We start from the raw sequence: 17,854 nt of genomic DNA, 5'->3' as shown, positions 1-17,854 counted from the left end.
GTTCCCATCAAACCAAATAAAACCAAATAAAAGGTGGATTTTCCTTTTATTAATAGGCTGCATGTTCAGTGATGAAAAATGCCATTGTCACATATGTCAAAAACCAAGTTAAAGTGAGAAATGTGAACATTCACTTCAGATGTGTGGCTCGGGATGTTCACAGGGTTTTTTTTCTACCTTAAAAAGAAAGAAGCTTCCCCTCAGACATACCTATCTCATCCTTGGCTGGCATTTTGGAACCGTGGCTTTTAAGACTCCCGACTGTGATGCCAGATTTTTTCTGTTCGTGATGTCAGATAAGGAGATCTCCCAGAGCTGACAGGGTTGGGTAAGGGAAAGAAAAGAACTTTTAAGAAGAGAATCAAAGAACAATTCAGTTCTATATCATCACCCTGGCAGGTTTCTTGTGAGTACAAGATAAAAAAAAAAACCACCAACCTTCGCATGATTCGTTATGTAAATTATCTATACTTTTGTTCAATAATATTATTGCTTCCACAGCTGGATTCCTCCTCTCTATTTTTATCCATGTCTCTCCTATGATGAACTGCTGTCATATTCACAGTTGTGAAACTAAAACATTGTGCATCAATAAGGGTTTTGCAACTTTTAAAAAGACCCTTATCTCTGTTTTAAATTTTGCCTGAGCTAGCTGTTCTCACTGCAGGTGTGAACAGCATAATGCTTCCCAAGTATTTGTACTTTTAAAAAATGTAAATTCTTCCTAAACTGAAAAGGTCTCTGATATAGTAAGATACGACCCACAGAAGACAACTGAAAAGGTCTCTGATATAGTAAGATACAACCCACAAAAGACTGTGTGATGTTTGAGATTTGTCTGCTTTCAGACATATATTACTAATATCACTGCTAATGTAAGTATTAATATCACAGTGAATTCCGAAATTCTTTGGCTATTTGGCCATAACTTCATTCCCCTTTGGGTTGTGCAACCAAGGCTTTGGGACAAAGAAAAGGAGACTGGACCAGAGCTCTGGTAGCAGGAAGGAGATCAGAGACACCCTGGCAGTAGGTCCTGCAGTCTGGGCTGGAAGCTGAAGGTCAGCTCTTTCCCCTGAGCACTTTCCTGCGGGCTTTGCTCCAGCCTTGTCTCCTGGGGGATTTTTCTTTGCTGAGCCTGTTCTTATCGCAGAGTGAGTAGGTTTGTTTGGTTGTTTTTTTTCAAAGAAAATGCACAGCCTGTCTGCATGTTCTTTTCCAAGGTTATTTTGGGGCTTTTAGTAAGAAGTTTGCTTGTTCATCGATCACCCAACTTCTGAAGCTTTCACTGGTTATACAGACCAAGCAATTTTCCTCCTGTGCTTCCAGACCCACAGCCTGCTCTTTTATTTGTCCTCTTTCTCTTGCTATTCACTTTCTCCTTAAAAAGCAGCCAGTGTCTCTGAAGTTCAGAGACAAGCTACCAAGTTTTGGAACTATGGGCTCTTGAGAGCAAGAATCAGGGAACTACTTAAACAGATTGGGTAAATGTTGCCATTGAGACTCCAAGCTGAGGCAGAGCTGTGAGCCCAGCAACATTCTAACTTCAATATCCTGATTCATGGGGCAAGTAATACGTGTTGGGAAAATCAATCCATGCATATAGAAACACGCAGCCTGGTTTCCTGGCCACCATTAATGTTTCCACTAAAATCTCATTTTACTGGAACTAAGATCCATGAAAACAGCGCGTTTTATTCAAAACAAGACAATACTGGTATTGACGAAGCTGCTAAGCTAATGAAAATGATCAATTTTTTCATATGCCATTATGCTTTTATTGGATTTATTTTGGAGTAAACCAGTAGTTTTGCTTAGTCAAGACCTGTGTCCTTCTCTGTTTTCGTGTGGTTTTATGCATCCAGCATAAATGGAGTAAAACAGTAATTAAAAGATCCATAAAGTTGTAAGTGAGGCTTTGATGCACTGTAGCAGTAAGTGCCTCTCTGTGAAGAGTAGTCTGGTTCAGTTTGGTGGGTGGTTTCTGTATTTAATGAGATGCAAAGTGAAACTTGTGTCACTGGGAATGGACAGTCCTTCAAAGAGAAGAAAACTTGCCTTTCAGATATCAAAAATAGTAGCTGAGTTTACAAAAATAACATGTATGTTGTGTTGAATGCGCTGGTGTAATTGTCTAAGGGTTGCAAATGGGGCTTTTGGTTGCTGAGCGCTTTGGAAATAAATGAGTTATTGGCTTTGAATTTGTTCTGTACTGGCTTTGAGTTTGGTCTGGATGCAAAGGAGCTGAATTCCTATTTACGTTTAATAAAGCAGCTTATTCTGAATCCAGTGAAGTTGCCTCTTATTCATGTTATAAAATCAAATCCTAATGTCCCAGTCTGCACATTTGCCACCACTATTGTCCTTTTCTTTAGAAGTTTGCATAGATATTTCCTAGAAGAGCATATGAGAAATCCAGAAAGCTCTTGGGGGTGGGGCACATCTAATATTTTTAAGATTTGTGTTTAAATATATGATGCCCAGTTACTTTACTGTGAAATCTGGTTAGGTCAATGGGGTAGGCTCCCTTCCTAGTTGGGAACCAATTGCTCTGAAGATAATTTATGAGAACTCAGATATTTCTTTAAGAACATTAAGAAGCAATAATGAAGTAAAGTTTCAATTCAGCAAAACATGTAGAGAAGTGTTTAAAATTTAAGTACTTCATGATATTGCTGGATACAGTGTTGTTTAAGAACAAGGCTTTTAGAATGGAGTAGATCACGTTGAGATGACTCTACATGTGCTTAATATTAAATATATTCTGAGTTACTGTGTTGGTCCTGGAGTTTATGCCTGATAACCTGTCCTTGGTGGTGGTCGCTTCTTTTGAATAAAAGTTAATAGTTTTCTTCCTTCACCACCATGGTGTAGGGGCAGGAAAGCTCAGCTGTGGGTGGCCAATCAACTCCTCAGGTGGATATACTCTACAATGGCCATGAGAAGTGTTTAAAATTTAAGTACTTCATGATATTGCTGGATACAGTGTTGTTTAAGAGCAAGGTTTTTAGAACGGAGTAGATCATGTTGAGATGACTCTACATGTGCTTAATATTAAATATATTCTGAGTTACTGTGTTGGTCCTGGAGTTTATGCCTGATAACCTGTCCTTGGTGGTGGTCGCTTCTTTTGAATAAAAGTTAATAGTTTTCTTCCTTCACCACCATGGTGTAGGGGCAGGAAAGCTCAGCTGTGGGTGGCCAATCAACTCCTCAGGTGGATACGCTCACACTATTCAGGTGTAGAGCTTTATAGAAGAGCTACGTAGTTACACTTGAGCCCCTGGCCCTAGAGGCATCTTTTCTGGGCCAGATTTTTATACCCAAAGGTTAGAAAATTGGAAAAAAAAAATAATAAAAAATCAATTACCATGTACAGTATCAGTTCCAGCCCAGTGACTTCAGTTCTGTGCCCGTTTCAGCTCTCGCAGGAAATCCAATGTGCTGTGGTCGACCATATCCAGTCTCTGGTGAAGTCGGAGAAGAGCCGCCAGGTGATGTGTGGGTCTGGTTTGCTGAGCACCATCGTCACCTCCTGCCAGGACGCCTTCCGCAACCAGAGCCACCCGCTCCACCTGCCCCTCACCAGGGTGTTTGAGAAACTCGCCTCGCAGGCTATCGAGCCGGATGTGTTGAGGTATCACATTGTGTCTAATGCAACCAGTTTCCCTTAGTGGTGCAAATTTTCTGCAAGGTTTGTGTAATAATTGGATACTTCACGTAGTGCTCTAATTCAGCAAGACTCTTAGCCTTTTGTTTCAATCTCAGTTAATACTTACATATTGATCACAGGGTAGATACTTAAATGACTTACTGAGGGTGGTAAGAGCCTGTAGTGTTCTGCTGCATCATCTCTGCAAGGTTTGTAAAGCTTTTTAGGTGTGGTAACTAATTAAGTAATCACAAAACAACTCTCCTGGTATTCAAATGGTGAAGCTCCTTCCTGAAGAGTAAAAGTGACTTTTTCTGGTCTCAGATCTGTGTCAATGACAGTTGCAAAATTAAAAAATGTAGCCTTGTTTCCCAGTCTCTCTTGTTTCTCCTTTGAGGAGGTACTTTCTTTAATGCTAACTAATATTAGGCATGAGAGAACCAAATGGAGATCAGAGTGCAGATGAAGCTGGATATGCAGTGGAAGACTGGATTTATTTTACTCAAAAATGGAACAGAGTTTCTTAGAAATGAGCAAACAAAAAAACCCTCACAACAACAACAGAAAAACACCTACCACCTCACCCCCCCAAAAAAAACCCATAGATTTTTTTCTGAAAAATTAGTATTTAAAAGTATTGCTGAAGAAAATAAACCTGTGGTTCTTTTGTCAATAGAAAAACCATGAAAAGGGAGTGTAGAACAAAACAAATACTTGTGATGATACCGTGGAAAACATTTCTTGGGATGTTTTTAAAATCTAGTATCCAATAAAGAAGTTGGTCCCAGAGGGCTGAGCTGTATTTGTGTGGTTGCTATGACTCCAAAGTGTCTGGCTTAAATATTTTCCTATTTTTTGGTTGATTTCTTCTTTTTTTTTTTTTTCACATTAGGCAATTTCTTTGGTTGGGAGGTTCTCCACCACTGCCTTCCAGGCCCAGCAAAAGCAAGACTGATGCCCTTTCATGTGATTCAGCTAATGCAGCTTGGAGTAAAGGTAAACACACAATGAACAGCCTGATGCTGATACGGTGGATGAGTTGTAGATGTCTCTGTGATGGAAGGACAGGGGCTTGGTTTAGGATGTCTCTGTAATGACAGGAAACTGCTGTTGAAGTAGGTTGCTCCAAGACAGACATGGAAGCTATCTACAAAAATATTAATCTTATTCCACAAAGCATGTTTTCCCTGTCATTTATAGCCAGAAATAAAATGAAGATGTGAATAAAAAACACTGCTTTTTGTAATCCTTAAGATATCCCAGTAGTCTACCTTGCTCATGCAGGCCATTTTCCATCCAAGTCCTTGCAAATGAAAGGCTATAGTAGTAGTATTTGGTGCCTAAACTGTTCTCATGCTGATAAGACACCTGATAGAGCATGGTGCAAATTTGGGGTTTATGTTCTTTGCAGTCATTCTTCAGATCCTTTCCCACGTGTTGGTGGTTATTCTGTTATAGAAGAATCGAATGGTCTGTGTATAAAGAAAATGGAACCAATGGGTCGGGAACTGTTTTTTGTTTTTTTTTTTTTTTACCAAAGGTGAAATTTAGAACTGCCTGAGGATGTGTGGGGAGAAAATATGGCTATCATTTCTGTCAGCTAAACTCTCCTCCCAGCTTCCCGTTTTGAAATTCCTTCAGTGCGACACTTTTGTGTGTGGCTGAGGATTTCTTCAGGCTGCTGGGGAACTGTTATTTGAAGAAGCTGTTCTTACCAGGGATAAACTGATTACGGTCACAGCCTGTGATTGAAAAAAGTACCTCAGACACTGATCTGACTAGGCACTGTGTTGATCTTGTAGGTTCAGAAGAGGACACAGTGGACAGTAAAACTGATCCTCAGACAGTTGTGCCTGTCAGCAGCTCTCCTTGGGTGTCTAAGGGATCTACTCTGGCACTCCAGACTGCAATGACTCTCATCTCCATGACGTCCCCTCGACACTTCCAGCTCCGCAGCGCTGCTCTGGCTCCATCATTTGTGGAGTTTGACATGTCCATGGAAGGATATGGGTATTGCTGCTGTTGCTTTTCTCTTTAGCTGCTGTGAAGTATTCAACCCCTTATTCTGAAGACAGCAACTCATCGCTTTTTTTCTCCATCTTAGTCAATCCTTGTGCCTTATTGCTGCCTGCCTTGCAGCAATTTTGCCAACCTATTTAATTATTGTCTTATTGTGATAGCATAGACTCTGCTTTGCAATAGTGGTTCTGCAGTATTAAGTCACAGACGACCTTCAGGGATGATTTTGCATTTCTGATGAATGGGTGCTTGCTTGCTTTTGTAGGTGTTTATACCTCCCTACCTTGGCCACTGTCCTGGGACCCAGTGCAGAGCAATCTGTCTCAGGAGGAATTGGCATGGGTAAGCACTTCCATAGAGTCATAGGATTGCAAGTCTTAGCAAGTAAGAGCCACCAGATTTTAGGGTAATCTCCCATGGAAGGAATAGAAACTGTCACTGAACACAAAATAGGATACTCGTGTAGATCAGAATCTTCTATTGCATGAACTAGGTCATGGCTGTACCTTTTGCTTTCTCAGTTTAGTCAGCTTTGGGAAGACTCACTTCTGGCTCAGTGCTTCCCAACTGATAAGCTCCATGGCATGGAGATCTAGTGGTCGCTTCTCATTAGTCAATTTAAGTCATATATGCATGTGCACACACTCATATGTCCAGTCTCTGTGTTATTGAAGATAGGCATGGAAATGTAATAGAAAAGAATGGAAATTAAACCTCATTTTCTAATGTTGCGTCTTGTATGGTTTGGGCTACAAATGAAACAAAGCAGGAAACCAGCTTCCTTACTGCCTTTTTGTTTCCTGTCCACAGGCACCAGGATGTTCCCTCCCTCAAGTGGCCTGTCGCTCTCCTGCTGGTTTCTTGTGAGCAGGTTTGGTTTGGTGCACAACAGTCACCCGCTCCGTTTCCTCACGGTCGTGAGGCACATGTCAAGAACAGAGCAAGAATTTGTTTGTTTTTCAGTGAGCTTCTTCCCACAGGACCGTTCTTTGGTCATTTCCACAGAAGAGGTGGAATTCCAGCCACTCGGTAAGGCTCTTCTCAGTCAAGCTTTTAGAATGTTTTCTATCATGCCAGACTATTAATCTTTTTGCCTTATTGACATTTATCCCTTTCCCCTTATTGAGCAGAGTAGGTACTTCAAATGTGAATGTGATTGAACATTGCAGAGGAGGTTGGAAATGGAGTGGGAATAGTAGCTGGGATTTTTCATGCACAGCTGACATTGTGGGAGGGCTCTGATTCCCTTAGATGAGGTTACAAATCCCAGCTTGCCTCTTTCCATAAAAACTACACAGAGTTTTATCATCTCATGAATTCACTTTGTTTTCTGTGTTGGTTGACTCAGTGAATATCCTGAGGGGTTCTCCTCTTGAAATATGTTGGTTTTGTCCCAGTTCAGCCTGATTTTGCAGCATCGAGGCAGCTGGAAGGTGTTATTTAGGAGTATGGCACACTGGAGGGAGAGTTGTGCAAGTTTCAGGTCCTGGTAACAGACCTTCAGGGAACGTTTTGAAGACATTCCTTGCTCATGCAGGCCATTTTCCATCCAAGTCCTTGCAAATGAAAGGCTATAGTAGTAGTATTTGGTGCCTAAACTGTTCTCATGCTGATAAGACACCTGATAGAGCATGGTGCAAATTTGGGGTTTATGTTCTTTGCAGTCATTCTTCAGATCCTTTCCCACGTGTTGGTGGTTATTCTGTTATAGAAGAATCGAATGGTCTGTGTATAAAGAAAATGGAACCAATGGGTCGGGAACTGTTTTTTGTTTTTTTTTTTTTTTACCAAAGGTGAAATTTAGAACTGCCTGAGGATGTGTGGGGAGAAAATATGGCTATCATTTCTGTCAGCTAAACTCTCCTCCCAGCTTCCCGTTTTGAAATTCCTTCAGTGCGACACTTTTGTGTGTGGCTGAGGATTTCTTCAGGCTGCTGGGGAACTGTTATTTGAAGAAGCTGTTCTTACCAGGGATAAACTGATTACGGTCACAGCCTGTGATTGAAAAAAGTACCTCAGACACTGATCTGACTAGGCACTGTGTTGATCTTGTAGGTTCAGAAGAGGACACAGTGGACAGTAAAACTGATCCTCAGACAGTTGTGCCTGTCAGCAGCTCTCCTTGGGTGTCTAAGGGATCTACTCTGGCACTCCAGACTGCAATGACTCTCATCTCCATGACGTCCCCTCGACACTTCCAGCTCCGCAGCGCTGCTCTGGCTCCATCATTTGTGGAGTTTGACATGTCCATGGAAGGATATGGGTATTGCTGCTGTTGCTTTTCTCTTTAGCTGCTCTGCAGTATTCAACCCCTTATTCTGGAGACAGCAACTAATCGCTTTTTTTCTCCATCTTAGTCATTCCTTGTGCCCTATTGCTGCCTGCCTTGCAGTAATTTTGCCAACCTATTTAATTATTGTCTTATTGTGATAGCATAGACTCTGCTTTGCAATAGTGGTTCTGCAGTATTAAGTCACAGACGACCTTCAGGGATGATTTTGCATTTCTGATGAATGTGACATGTCCATGGAAGGATATGGGTATTGCTGCTGTTGCTTTTCTCTTTAGCTGCTCTGCAGTATTCAACCCCTTATTCTGGAGACAGCAACTAATCGCTTTTTTTCTCCATCTTAGTCATTCCTTGTGCCCTATTGCTGCCTGCCTTGCAGTAATTTTGCCAACCTATTTAATTATTGTCTTATTGTGATAGCATAGACTCTGCTTTGCAATAGTGGTTCTGCAGTATTAAGTCACAGACGACCTTCAGGAATGATTTTGCATTTCTGATGAATGGGTGCTTGCTTGCTTTTGTAGGTGTTTATACCTCCCTACCTTGGCCACTGTCCTGGGACCCAGTGCAGAGCAATCTGTCTCAGGAGGAATTGGCATGGGTAAGCACTTCCATAGAGTCATAGGATTGCAAGTCTTAGCAAGTAAGAGCCACCAGATTTTAGGGTAATCTCCCATGGAAGGAATAGAAACTGTCACTGAACACAAAATAGGATACTCCTGTAGATCAGAATCTTCTATTGCATGAACTAGGTCATGGCTGTACCTTTTGCTTTCTCAGTTTAGTCAGCTTTGGGAAGACTCGCTTCTGGCTAAGTGCTTCCAAATTTATAAGCTCCATGGCATGGAGTAGTCACTTCTCATTAGTCAGTTTAAGTCATTTATACATGTGCACACACTCATATGCCCAGTCTCTATGTTATTGAAGATAGGCACGGAAATGTAATAGAAAAGAATGGAAATTAAACTTCATTTTCTAATGTTGGGTCTTGTATGGTTGGGGCTACAAATGAAACAAAGCAGGAAACCAGCTTCCTTACTGCCTTTTTGTTTCCTGTCCACAGGCACCAGGATGTTCCCTCCCTCAAGTGGCCTGTCGCTCTCCTGCTGGTTTCTTGTGAGCAGGTTTGGTTTGGTGCACAACAGTCACCCGCTCCGTTTCCTCACGGTCGTGAGGCACATGTCAAGAACAGAGCAAGAATTTGTTTGTTTTTCAGTGAGCTTCTTCCCACAGGACCGTTCTTTGGTCATTTCCACAGAAGAGGTGGAATTCCAGCCACTCGGTAAGGCTCTTCTCAGTCAAGCTTTTAGAATGTTTTCTATCATGCCAGACTATTAATCTTTTTGCCTTATTGACATTTATCCCTTTCCCCTTATTGAGCAGAGTAGGTACTTCAAATGTGAATGTGATTGAACATTGCAGAGGAGGTTGGAAATGGAGTGGGAATAGTAGCTGGGATTTTTCATGCACAGCTGACATTGTGGGAGGGCTCTGATTCCCTTAGATGAGGTTACAAATCCCAGCTTGCCTCTTTCCATAAAAACTACACAGAGTTTTATCATCTCATGAATTCACTTTGTTTTCTGTGTTGGTTGACTCAGTGAATATCCTGAGGGGTTCTCCTCTTGAAATATGTTGGTTTTGTCCCAGTTCAGCCTGATTTTGCAGCATCGAGGCAGCTGGAAGGTGTTATTTAGGAGTATGGCACACTGGAGGGAGAGTTGTGCAAGTTTCAGGTCCTGGTAACAGACCTTCAGGGAACGTTTTGAAGACATTGAACAGAACAGCACCAAGTTGCTCCCCACCTACAGAGTCACGTTCTTTGTGTCATATTTGATAGTGTGTTTCAGAGGGAAGGGAAGGTAAGAGAGACTTTCTATTGACTGCCCTCTCTTTTTGCTGTTACAGATATCATGGAACCTGAGGGTGAGGTCCTGAATCCCTCCCCATTTCCAGGGCAAGTCCAGTTTGGCTGTGGCAACCTGGTGGTGACTGGCCAGTGGCATCATCTCACAGTGACAGTTGCTAAGGAAGCAAAGAAGAGCTGCATTGTGTCAGCTTATATAAATGCTCAGATGCTGGGCTCTGCGAAGGTAAAGGCTCTCTGTGTAGGCCTTGTGCCTGACATTTGCTTTTCATTTTCATTTCCCCATGCACATACCATGACTCTTCAGTATTAACCTGAGACTCAAAGCATGATGATTTGCATATATTAACACGTGCCACTCTGCCCTGTGCTTGAATGGAGTCAGAAATCCATACAAAAAGTATCTGTGCTGCTTTTCAGAATTATGTTACCAGTTTATACTAATGCTTTGAAGTAGTTCCCCCCTCAGCATGCAGATAACCAGGGCAATTTTGAGTGGTGACGTTCATTTGAGAGTTGGGGTTACCCAGTTTACAGGTGGCTCAGGGTTATACTGATGAAATTCAGTTGTACCCTGAAGCCAGAATTTTCTGAATTGGTTAGTGATTTTGAGGCACATGCAGTTTACTCCCAAGATTTTCAGATGTTTTCATCTGTAAAAAGTACATCACATTAATTTGTGATCAGAGAACCCTAAACTGAAGGTGCTTTGGATTTAGTCTAAAACTTACAAAGGTGATGAGTGATAAGGGGAGCTTCAATTTTTGAAGAAAGGCTTGGAAAAGAGGAAAGGTCATAAAGAAGTAAGCTTCTGTGACTGGTCAGCTCTTTGCAAGGATCCCATGGTGGATGGTGTTTCCTCAAGCATCTTACACAGGCACATTTGGAGCTGTCCTCTTCCTCTTACACCCGGTGGACAACCAGTGGCCTTTTCCTCACTGGCACTCTAAGCATTCAGGAACAGATAGGTGTTCAATGTGTGATAGCTCTTGGATTAAAATAATAATTCTTTTTTGAGTAAATAGAAATGAAAGAAATGCTTCAATTAAGAGAAGTTGGTAAATTTCAGTGCTATAATTGCAAATGTTGGTGTAGCTACTACTTCCCCTACTGCTCCATTGCTTGTTGTTACACAGGAGTCAGTTCTCAAATGGGGAATTTCTGAGGTTGCATGAGTTATCACAAGAAAGCAATCCAAATGCACCTGAAGGGTTCATAAACCACAGGATAAATGAGAAGAACCGCTGGTTTATGTTATCATTATCATCATGCTCCTGGTTTTGTAGCTAATCTCAAATTATTTCTGCGATTTGATACTCGTATTTTGAATGTTTCAGAGCAGCAACGTTGAAAATGCAGCCTGTTTCTGTTGCAGCTGTCTGGTGTAGTGTCTTTTTGGTTTTGTTTTTGAATAGAATCCTCTTATTAATTGGATCTTGTAACCTTGGTTTCTTCCTCCTTGTTCCCATATTTCAAATCAATCTCAACACATGCAAAGCTCACTTGTGTGTTTTATACTTCCCTTGTAAAAGCAACCTGTTTAATTCCAAATATTCTCTTTCCCATACTTGAGAAAAATGATCTGTCTTCTAAATGCCTTTTGGGACCTATATCCATTTCAAGAATGAAAATTTAATTTAATTTGCCTTCCTTCAAATGAGACTGAAAGTCATCAATAAAACTAGGCCTAAGCATTGCAATTGATTAAAGAATTCACAGCAAATGTGTTTAACATACGGTGAAGCAGTTCATAATAAATAAAACAAGAATTTAGTAAATAAAAGATGGTCCCAGTGCTGGGGTCTCTGAGAGGATGCAAGCCTTCATCTTGATGTGTATGGTGAAGAAGAGTTTGTGTAAGAAGTTAGAATTGCACAAAGGTTGTTAACAATACCAAAAGCTATTTTAGGGCGGTGGAACTGGGGGTGGGTGGTGCTTCTACATCTCAGTACTCAGAGATCAGGAAATTTTTGGGGTCTCTTATCCTCACAGCAAATTGTTAAAGGCAGGTCTGAGCCTGAAGTACAATACAGTTTCTCTCTACCAAAAAAAATATCCAACTGCTACATATTAGAGCTGTCCACATTTAAATAAAATAATAAATTCAGTTTAGGAGGCTGAATCCTTATTTTGATACCAAAAAGAAATGGTAGCAATGGTCCAATTTCCTAAACTATGTCACTTTAACTAAAGCTAACTCATGCATTTCAACACTGTTTCAAAACCTGTTTGTTCTTTAGGTGCATGGTAGGAGGTGCTCACTGTAACTTGGCTGTCTGTGTTGAAAGTCACAGTCTGAGTTATGGAGTTTAGAACAGGAAAAATAAGTCTGCGGTTAAAATAGTGTTGGCTTTTTTTTTTTCTGTTTTTCTTGAACAAAACATAGGCTTGATCTTTACAAAATGCTTATGTTTGTGGTACTTTGTTAAAGGCAGGTCTGAGCCTGAAGTACAATATAGTTTCTCTCTACTAAAAAAAATAAATCCAAATGCTACATACTAGAGCTCTCCACATTTAAATAAAGTAATAAATTCAGTTTAGGAGGCTGAATCCTTATTTTGATACCAAAAAGAAATGGTAGCAATGGTCCAATTTCCTAAACTATGTCACTTTAACTAAAGCTAACTCATGCATTTCAACACTGTTTCAAAACCTGTTTGTTCTTTAGGTGCATGGTAGGAGGTGCTCACTGTAACTTGGCTGTCTGTGTTGAAAGTCACAGTCTGAGTTATGGCGTTTAGAACAGGAAAAACAAGTCTGGGGTTAAGACAGGGTTTTTTTTCTGTGGTTCTTGAACAAAACATAGGCTTGATCTTACAAAATGCTTATGTTTGTGATACTTCAGAAAGTCCAATTTGTAAACAATAGTTCCTAACTGTGTTGCTTTGCTGACTGAGACTTCATTGAGGAAAGAGGGGGCAGGCAGTACTTTCCAGGGACAAGACCTTAAGACACCCTGAGTGTATTGGGTGTCCTCAGTGAATTCTTCCTCTGTTGCAGATGCAGTATCTCCAGCCCTTACCAGGCAGCTGCATTTCCATGGAACCCACTTCCTTTATTGATGTCTATGGGTACATAGCTACTCCTCGAATCTGGAAACAGAAGTCCTCCTTGACCTGGCGCCTTGGCCCTATGTACTTATTTGAAGAAGCCATCTCTGTGGAAACCACAGAGGTGATTAATAAGCTTGGGCCACAGTATTGTAGCAATTTCCAAGCAGTACAGCTTCAAGGTATGTGATAATTCCCATCTTCACCACTGTTTGTCAGGGCAAACACTCCTTTTAGTTTTATAATTTGCTGTTAGTATTCCAGCTGTGCCTGGAGCTCACTCTAAAAGCCTGGAACTCTGCCTTGCTGAGTGTTGTACAAGATTGTAGCAAGAGACAGTGAGGATCTTGTAACATACTCTAAATGGAACAGAAAAAGAAGGGCAGGAGTCAAGCAGCAGAGAGAGCTGGAGAGTAAAGAGGGATAACATGTCCTTGAGGAGATGTAAGATTGCAGTTTCTGTTGGACAAACATTAAAGCAGCAGCTTTAACTGAGACATTCTGCATTTATGGTGCTGCAGAAAAAGAAGCATCATCATCTTTAATTGCAAATGCCTGCAGAGTAGGAGAGAGCACTGGGGAGAGAAGGGTAGGGGAATAAGTTACATTCCATTTAATGAAGAGGCTTTTTAACTAAAGTGTACTGTTAGCTTCAATTATTAAACAGGCAGACAAAACATTTCAGTTATTGATTACTGTTTGCTCAACAAGTAGTACCTTCACCTCTCTGCTAGAGCTCAGAATGAAATGGGATGGTCATCTCCCATTTGAAAAGAGCAAAATAGTCTCACCTGATGATGCTCCAGCCTAAAGCAGAGTGAAAAGCTTGGCTGAAAATACTCAGAATGCTGTCTATCTGGACAACAGAAATTCCCAAGCATTGGAAGGAGTTGCTGAAAGAAAAATTATGTCAAAATACAGCCCTGGCAAGATGCTGTGGACTGTGTTGTACAGGGTCAAGGCTTTTTTCTGAATACCGTTAAGTGAAAATCAGATTTCTCTCTAAACTATGGTTTCCTCCACTTGTTTTACATCTGCCTCTCTCCTGTCTTGAATATTGAGCATGCAAAATTCCTTTAGAGTTTTATAATCTCTCTTGTTTTAGGTGAGGACAAGTACAGTGATCATAATCCTACACCTCTGGTGGCAGAAGAGAAGATTTCTTTTGGAATCAATGCCACGTGCTCATCTCTCACTACGGTCCAAGATATAAAGAGCTCCTACAATGAAGTAGATGGCCGGCTGATTGCCAAAGAGGTCACAAATTTCCATTATTTGTCTTAAACACATTTTCTCTTGTTTCTGATTGGTTTCCTAGAGTAAAGTTAGTGACTTTGTCTTAGTTACATACCTTCAGGGTTTTTTTTTCCAGCTTTTCTTCCCCTTCCTTAACCCTGTTCTACTCACAGTTTTGTTTTTATCTGTGGAGAGGAATAGATTGGACAGTATGAACACAATGTTAAAAGCCTTTTGTGAAGCAGCAACAGAAGCCATAGTTTTCAGGTCTAATGATAATTCATTTCAGTCTGTGATTTCTTAATGACCTTCACAATGACCCTTCACATGCTATTCTAACATTCTTGCCAATGCCAGGCCTACTGACATGTTGAAGTAGTGGGGCTGTGGGATATTTTGGGTGGGTGAATGTTTGTCCTAACAATCAACCTTGAATGAAAATGGTCTAAAATTAATAAAATAATCTAAGGTATTAGACCATCTGGCTGTTACTTTTTGTCTCCTCGGTACCACCACGGTTTTTCTTACAATGTCTCTTTTATCTGTTTTAGATTGGGATTAGCTCTCGGGACAGTTCAACTCCAATATTCCTAGCTAAGAATATTGCTGGACACCTCTCGGGTTCCTTGCGGACTATTGGGTCAGTTGCTGTGGGCCAATATGGTAAATGCACTATGCCTTAGCGTTTCATATTTTTTAAGAGTTGGGCCTTTCTCTGTCCAATAACAGATTTAGTCCATGTAACTTCCTGGTAGAGTAACGCTGCAATTTCCTAGGGGTGAGAGTGTTCCAGTCCTCTCCAGCAGCTACCAGCCTGAACTTCATTGGAGGCCCTGCCATTCTCCTGGGTCTCATTGCTATGGCCCGTGATGACCACACCATGTATGCAGCTGTCAAAGTCCTCAACTCCATCCTCAACAGTAGCCCAATGAGTGAAAAATTGATGAGGCACATGCATGGATACCAGGTAGATATTCCTTTGTTCATTTATTCTCATTATAGTCTCTCTGTTGGAGAACTTCATCCCAAAACCCATCAATGGCAATGAACCGATCTGGCGATAGGCACTTAACCTGTGTATTAGGAATTGTGTTGATATAAACAAGTGTTGTCTAGATTTCATTGTCTGTCCTAAATTCATCTTTCAGACCTGAAATCTGTGCAGACTGAAGAGTTTGGGTTTAAGCACTATATGTAGTATTGCCTGGATTAAGGCTCAAGTGTGATGTTTGAGTTCAGTATCATCTACATTATGCTGCGTAGGCTGGGCAGAGTCTTATGGAACAAAGAAGACTTCCAAACAAGACTCTTGAAATTAGGGCTTCACGCATGACTTATTATAAACTCTCTATTTTCCCCATTTGTGAATTGTTTATAAATTGATCCCGATTCATATGAGGATATTTATTGTACTTAGACATTGCTTGCCCAGTCTGTCTTGTAGGTGAGTGCCAGCCTTTAGCTCGTGTAAGAGCTGTTCCTTTTGACTTTGTGCTAAATAGTGCTCTCTCCACCTGACTAATCATCATGCTGCAATGGTGTGGGTTTGCTCTTTGTTTGGCTCTCTAAACCTTTTTTTTACAGCCAACTAATAAAAACATGTCTTAATATGTATTTTCAAATGAATGTCTACTTCTCCCACCCTATTCAAAGTGTAGTGGCTTTCTGAACATTTTTCTCACTGTATCAGGAATTCATTGAATAAAGAAAAGATAGACTCAGTTGAGAAACTGGCAGTTTCACAGAAATGTCTTTTATTTGAAGACGCCAACATTACATTACTTTGTTTTTAAGCTATCACCATTTGCAAGCAACTAAGAATACATCTATGAAGAATTATCTAGAAAACCTACTGTGCTTATTTACAATTATATTTGTATGTTGCTTTTTGTAAATTCCATTTGACATAATATGGCATGTATCTTGCTCCTGTTTGATGCCACAGAGTTGTCAAACTCCTTCAAAAACTTACCCTTTCACTTTCTGCACAAAATTATATGCCTGGAATGAGATCTTCACTTTCTTCATGATGCTTACATAAGATGTATGTCTATTACAGCCAAGCGAACTCTGCGTTTGTCTTAAATTTAAAAAGTATTATATGTTAGTTTATGTATACAGATTGATACTCAAAAGATATTTATTAAATTCTTTTTTTTCAGCTGCTGACCTACCTATTGAAGAGGAAGACACAGCTGTTAAACAACAGGATTCTGCAGTTAATGTTCTCCCTCGTGGGCACAGCAGAGCTTGGCTTTGAGTCTTCAGTCATCAAGAATTACAGTGCATTCCATTATGTTCTCTGCAACTTTGAGGTAAAACTGCTGATTTTAGTTTGTGGGTTTGGCTGTATTAAAGATGGCTTGTTCATAGCACCTCCTGGATCCATTATCTGGATCCACCTCACCTGGGGAGGTGGTAGCTCCTGGAATGGCAGGTCCTCTGTCACCACAGCTCCCCCACTGTGCTCCAGTACAGTTTCTGGAGTGCTCCTGCAGACCCCAAGGATCTGCTCCTCAGGAATACCTCAGGAGCAGCAACTTCTCATGCTGGCCGGGATTTTCCAGTGTCTGCAGGTTGTCATTGCAGAAACAACTGGGAGTTTATGATGTTGTCCTCCTGGAACAACTTGTAACAGCTTCTCTGCCACAGGTTACTGTCCTCTCAGCTCTGCAGAGCAGTAAAACCCCTGTTTTCCTTTGCCTTGCAGCTTTGGATGAAAGCACCAGAAAATCTTGACCTTACACTTTTTTCACATCTCGTGGAGATCTTGCAGTCCTCCAGGTACACAAACTCGTGCTTGAATTGGAAACATGTGGGACAAGTTCACCTGTAACATGGAGCTGGAACTGGAGGTGGATTTGAAGGGTCCAATCTTAGTTGGAATCGGAGGACTTTAGGAGTAATCATTCCTATATTGCTCTTTCAAGGCTGGAGTTAGTGATTTGGCCACCCTCTGAGATGTCTGTGGGGCCAGACTGGGAAATGCTACCTGGTGACCTGGTTCACATGAAACCAATGCCATACAGTTAAAGTTCAACAGTCTGCTGGGGAGGGGAAAATGGAATCTTTGAATCAAATATGAAATAATAATAAAAAAATTATTATTGAAGTTGTGTTTAAACCCAAAACACAACCCAGGAAGGCTTTTTTATAACAGTATCTTCCCTCATCAGCTGTACTAGAGCTAAATGTACCCAAAGAGACACAGCATGGGCGAGGGGATGAGTGGAGCAGGGTGCTAGATTCCTTCTTTTTGGTGCCAGAAAGCTCTGTGCAGAGCTCTGTGGTGTCCCTTGCTGAGTTTTACAGGAATAACGTTTATTACTGCCAACTCACTGCTTGAAAATTCAATAATGTTGTTTTCTTTGAACTCCTTGAAATGCAGCAGTTTCTGGGGGGAGAGGGCAGATAGGAAGGGTAGAGAACACACAAAGAAATCTTCAGATCTCCATCGCTGACACATATTCAATTTGTCTGACAGTGTTTGAAGTGTTGCCAAGGCAACATTAGAAGCCAAAGGTGCAAAGTATCAGTGCAACCTGAGAATCCTTTTAGCTGAAACCCAGCAAATTTTGGTTCTTTCCAGTAAAAGCTTTTAATAGTCACTGTGCTTTCTTACAGAGATGGATGTCAGAACGCTGCAGTTGCCCACCGGGCGCAATTGGTGCCCAAGCTCATTTTCCTCTTCAACGATCCTGAAATCAGTAACTCCAGGATCACAGTGGCCTGTACTATTC

At 41.0% G+C, this 17,854-nt stretch overlaps 1 protein-coding gene across 1 annotated transcript in view; it reads left to right on the top strand.

Annotated features, from left to right (window-relative positions):
• WDFY4 (WDFY family member 4) overlaps window positions 1-17,854 on the top strand; it is a 191,015-nt gene that overhangs the window by 26,308 nt on the left and 146,853 nt on the right. Inside the window, exons 14-25 of the mRNA XM_014958090.1 lie at window positions 3,423-3,637; window positions 4,545-4,648; window positions 5,455-5,662; window positions 5,937-6,013; window positions 6,482-6,700; window positions 9,870-10,054; window positions 12,829-13,060; window positions 13,984-14,135; window positions 14,666-14,777; window positions 14,891-15,081; window positions 16,277-16,429; window positions 16,825-16,898. Coding sequence (XP_014813576.1) covers window positions 3,423-3,637; window positions 4,545-4,648; window positions 5,455-5,662; window positions 5,937-6,013; window positions 6,482-6,700; window positions 9,870-10,054; window positions 12,829-13,060; window positions 13,984-14,135; window positions 14,666-14,777; window positions 14,891-15,081; window positions 16,277-16,429; window positions 16,825-16,898 — 1,922 coding nt within the window. The remainder of the gene's footprint in view (window positions 1-3,422; window positions 3,638-4,544; window positions 4,649-5,454; window positions 5,663-5,936; window positions 6,014-6,481; window positions 6,701-9,869; window positions 10,055-12,828; window positions 13,061-13,983; window positions 14,136-14,665; window positions 14,778-14,890; window positions 15,082-16,276; window positions 16,430-16,824; window positions 16,899-17,854) is intronic.

Source organism: Calidris pugnax, unplaced genomic scaffold (genome assembly GCF_001431845.1).
Source record: "Calidris pugnax isolate Ruff unplaced genomic scaffold, ASM143184v1 scaffold352, whole genome shotgun sequence".
In the NCBI taxonomy this organism is placed as follows: Eukaryota; Metazoa; Chordata; class Aves; order Charadriiformes; family Scolopacidae; genus Calidris; species Calidris pugnax.
This window is presented reverse-complemented; position numbering and strand designations above follow the sequence as displayed.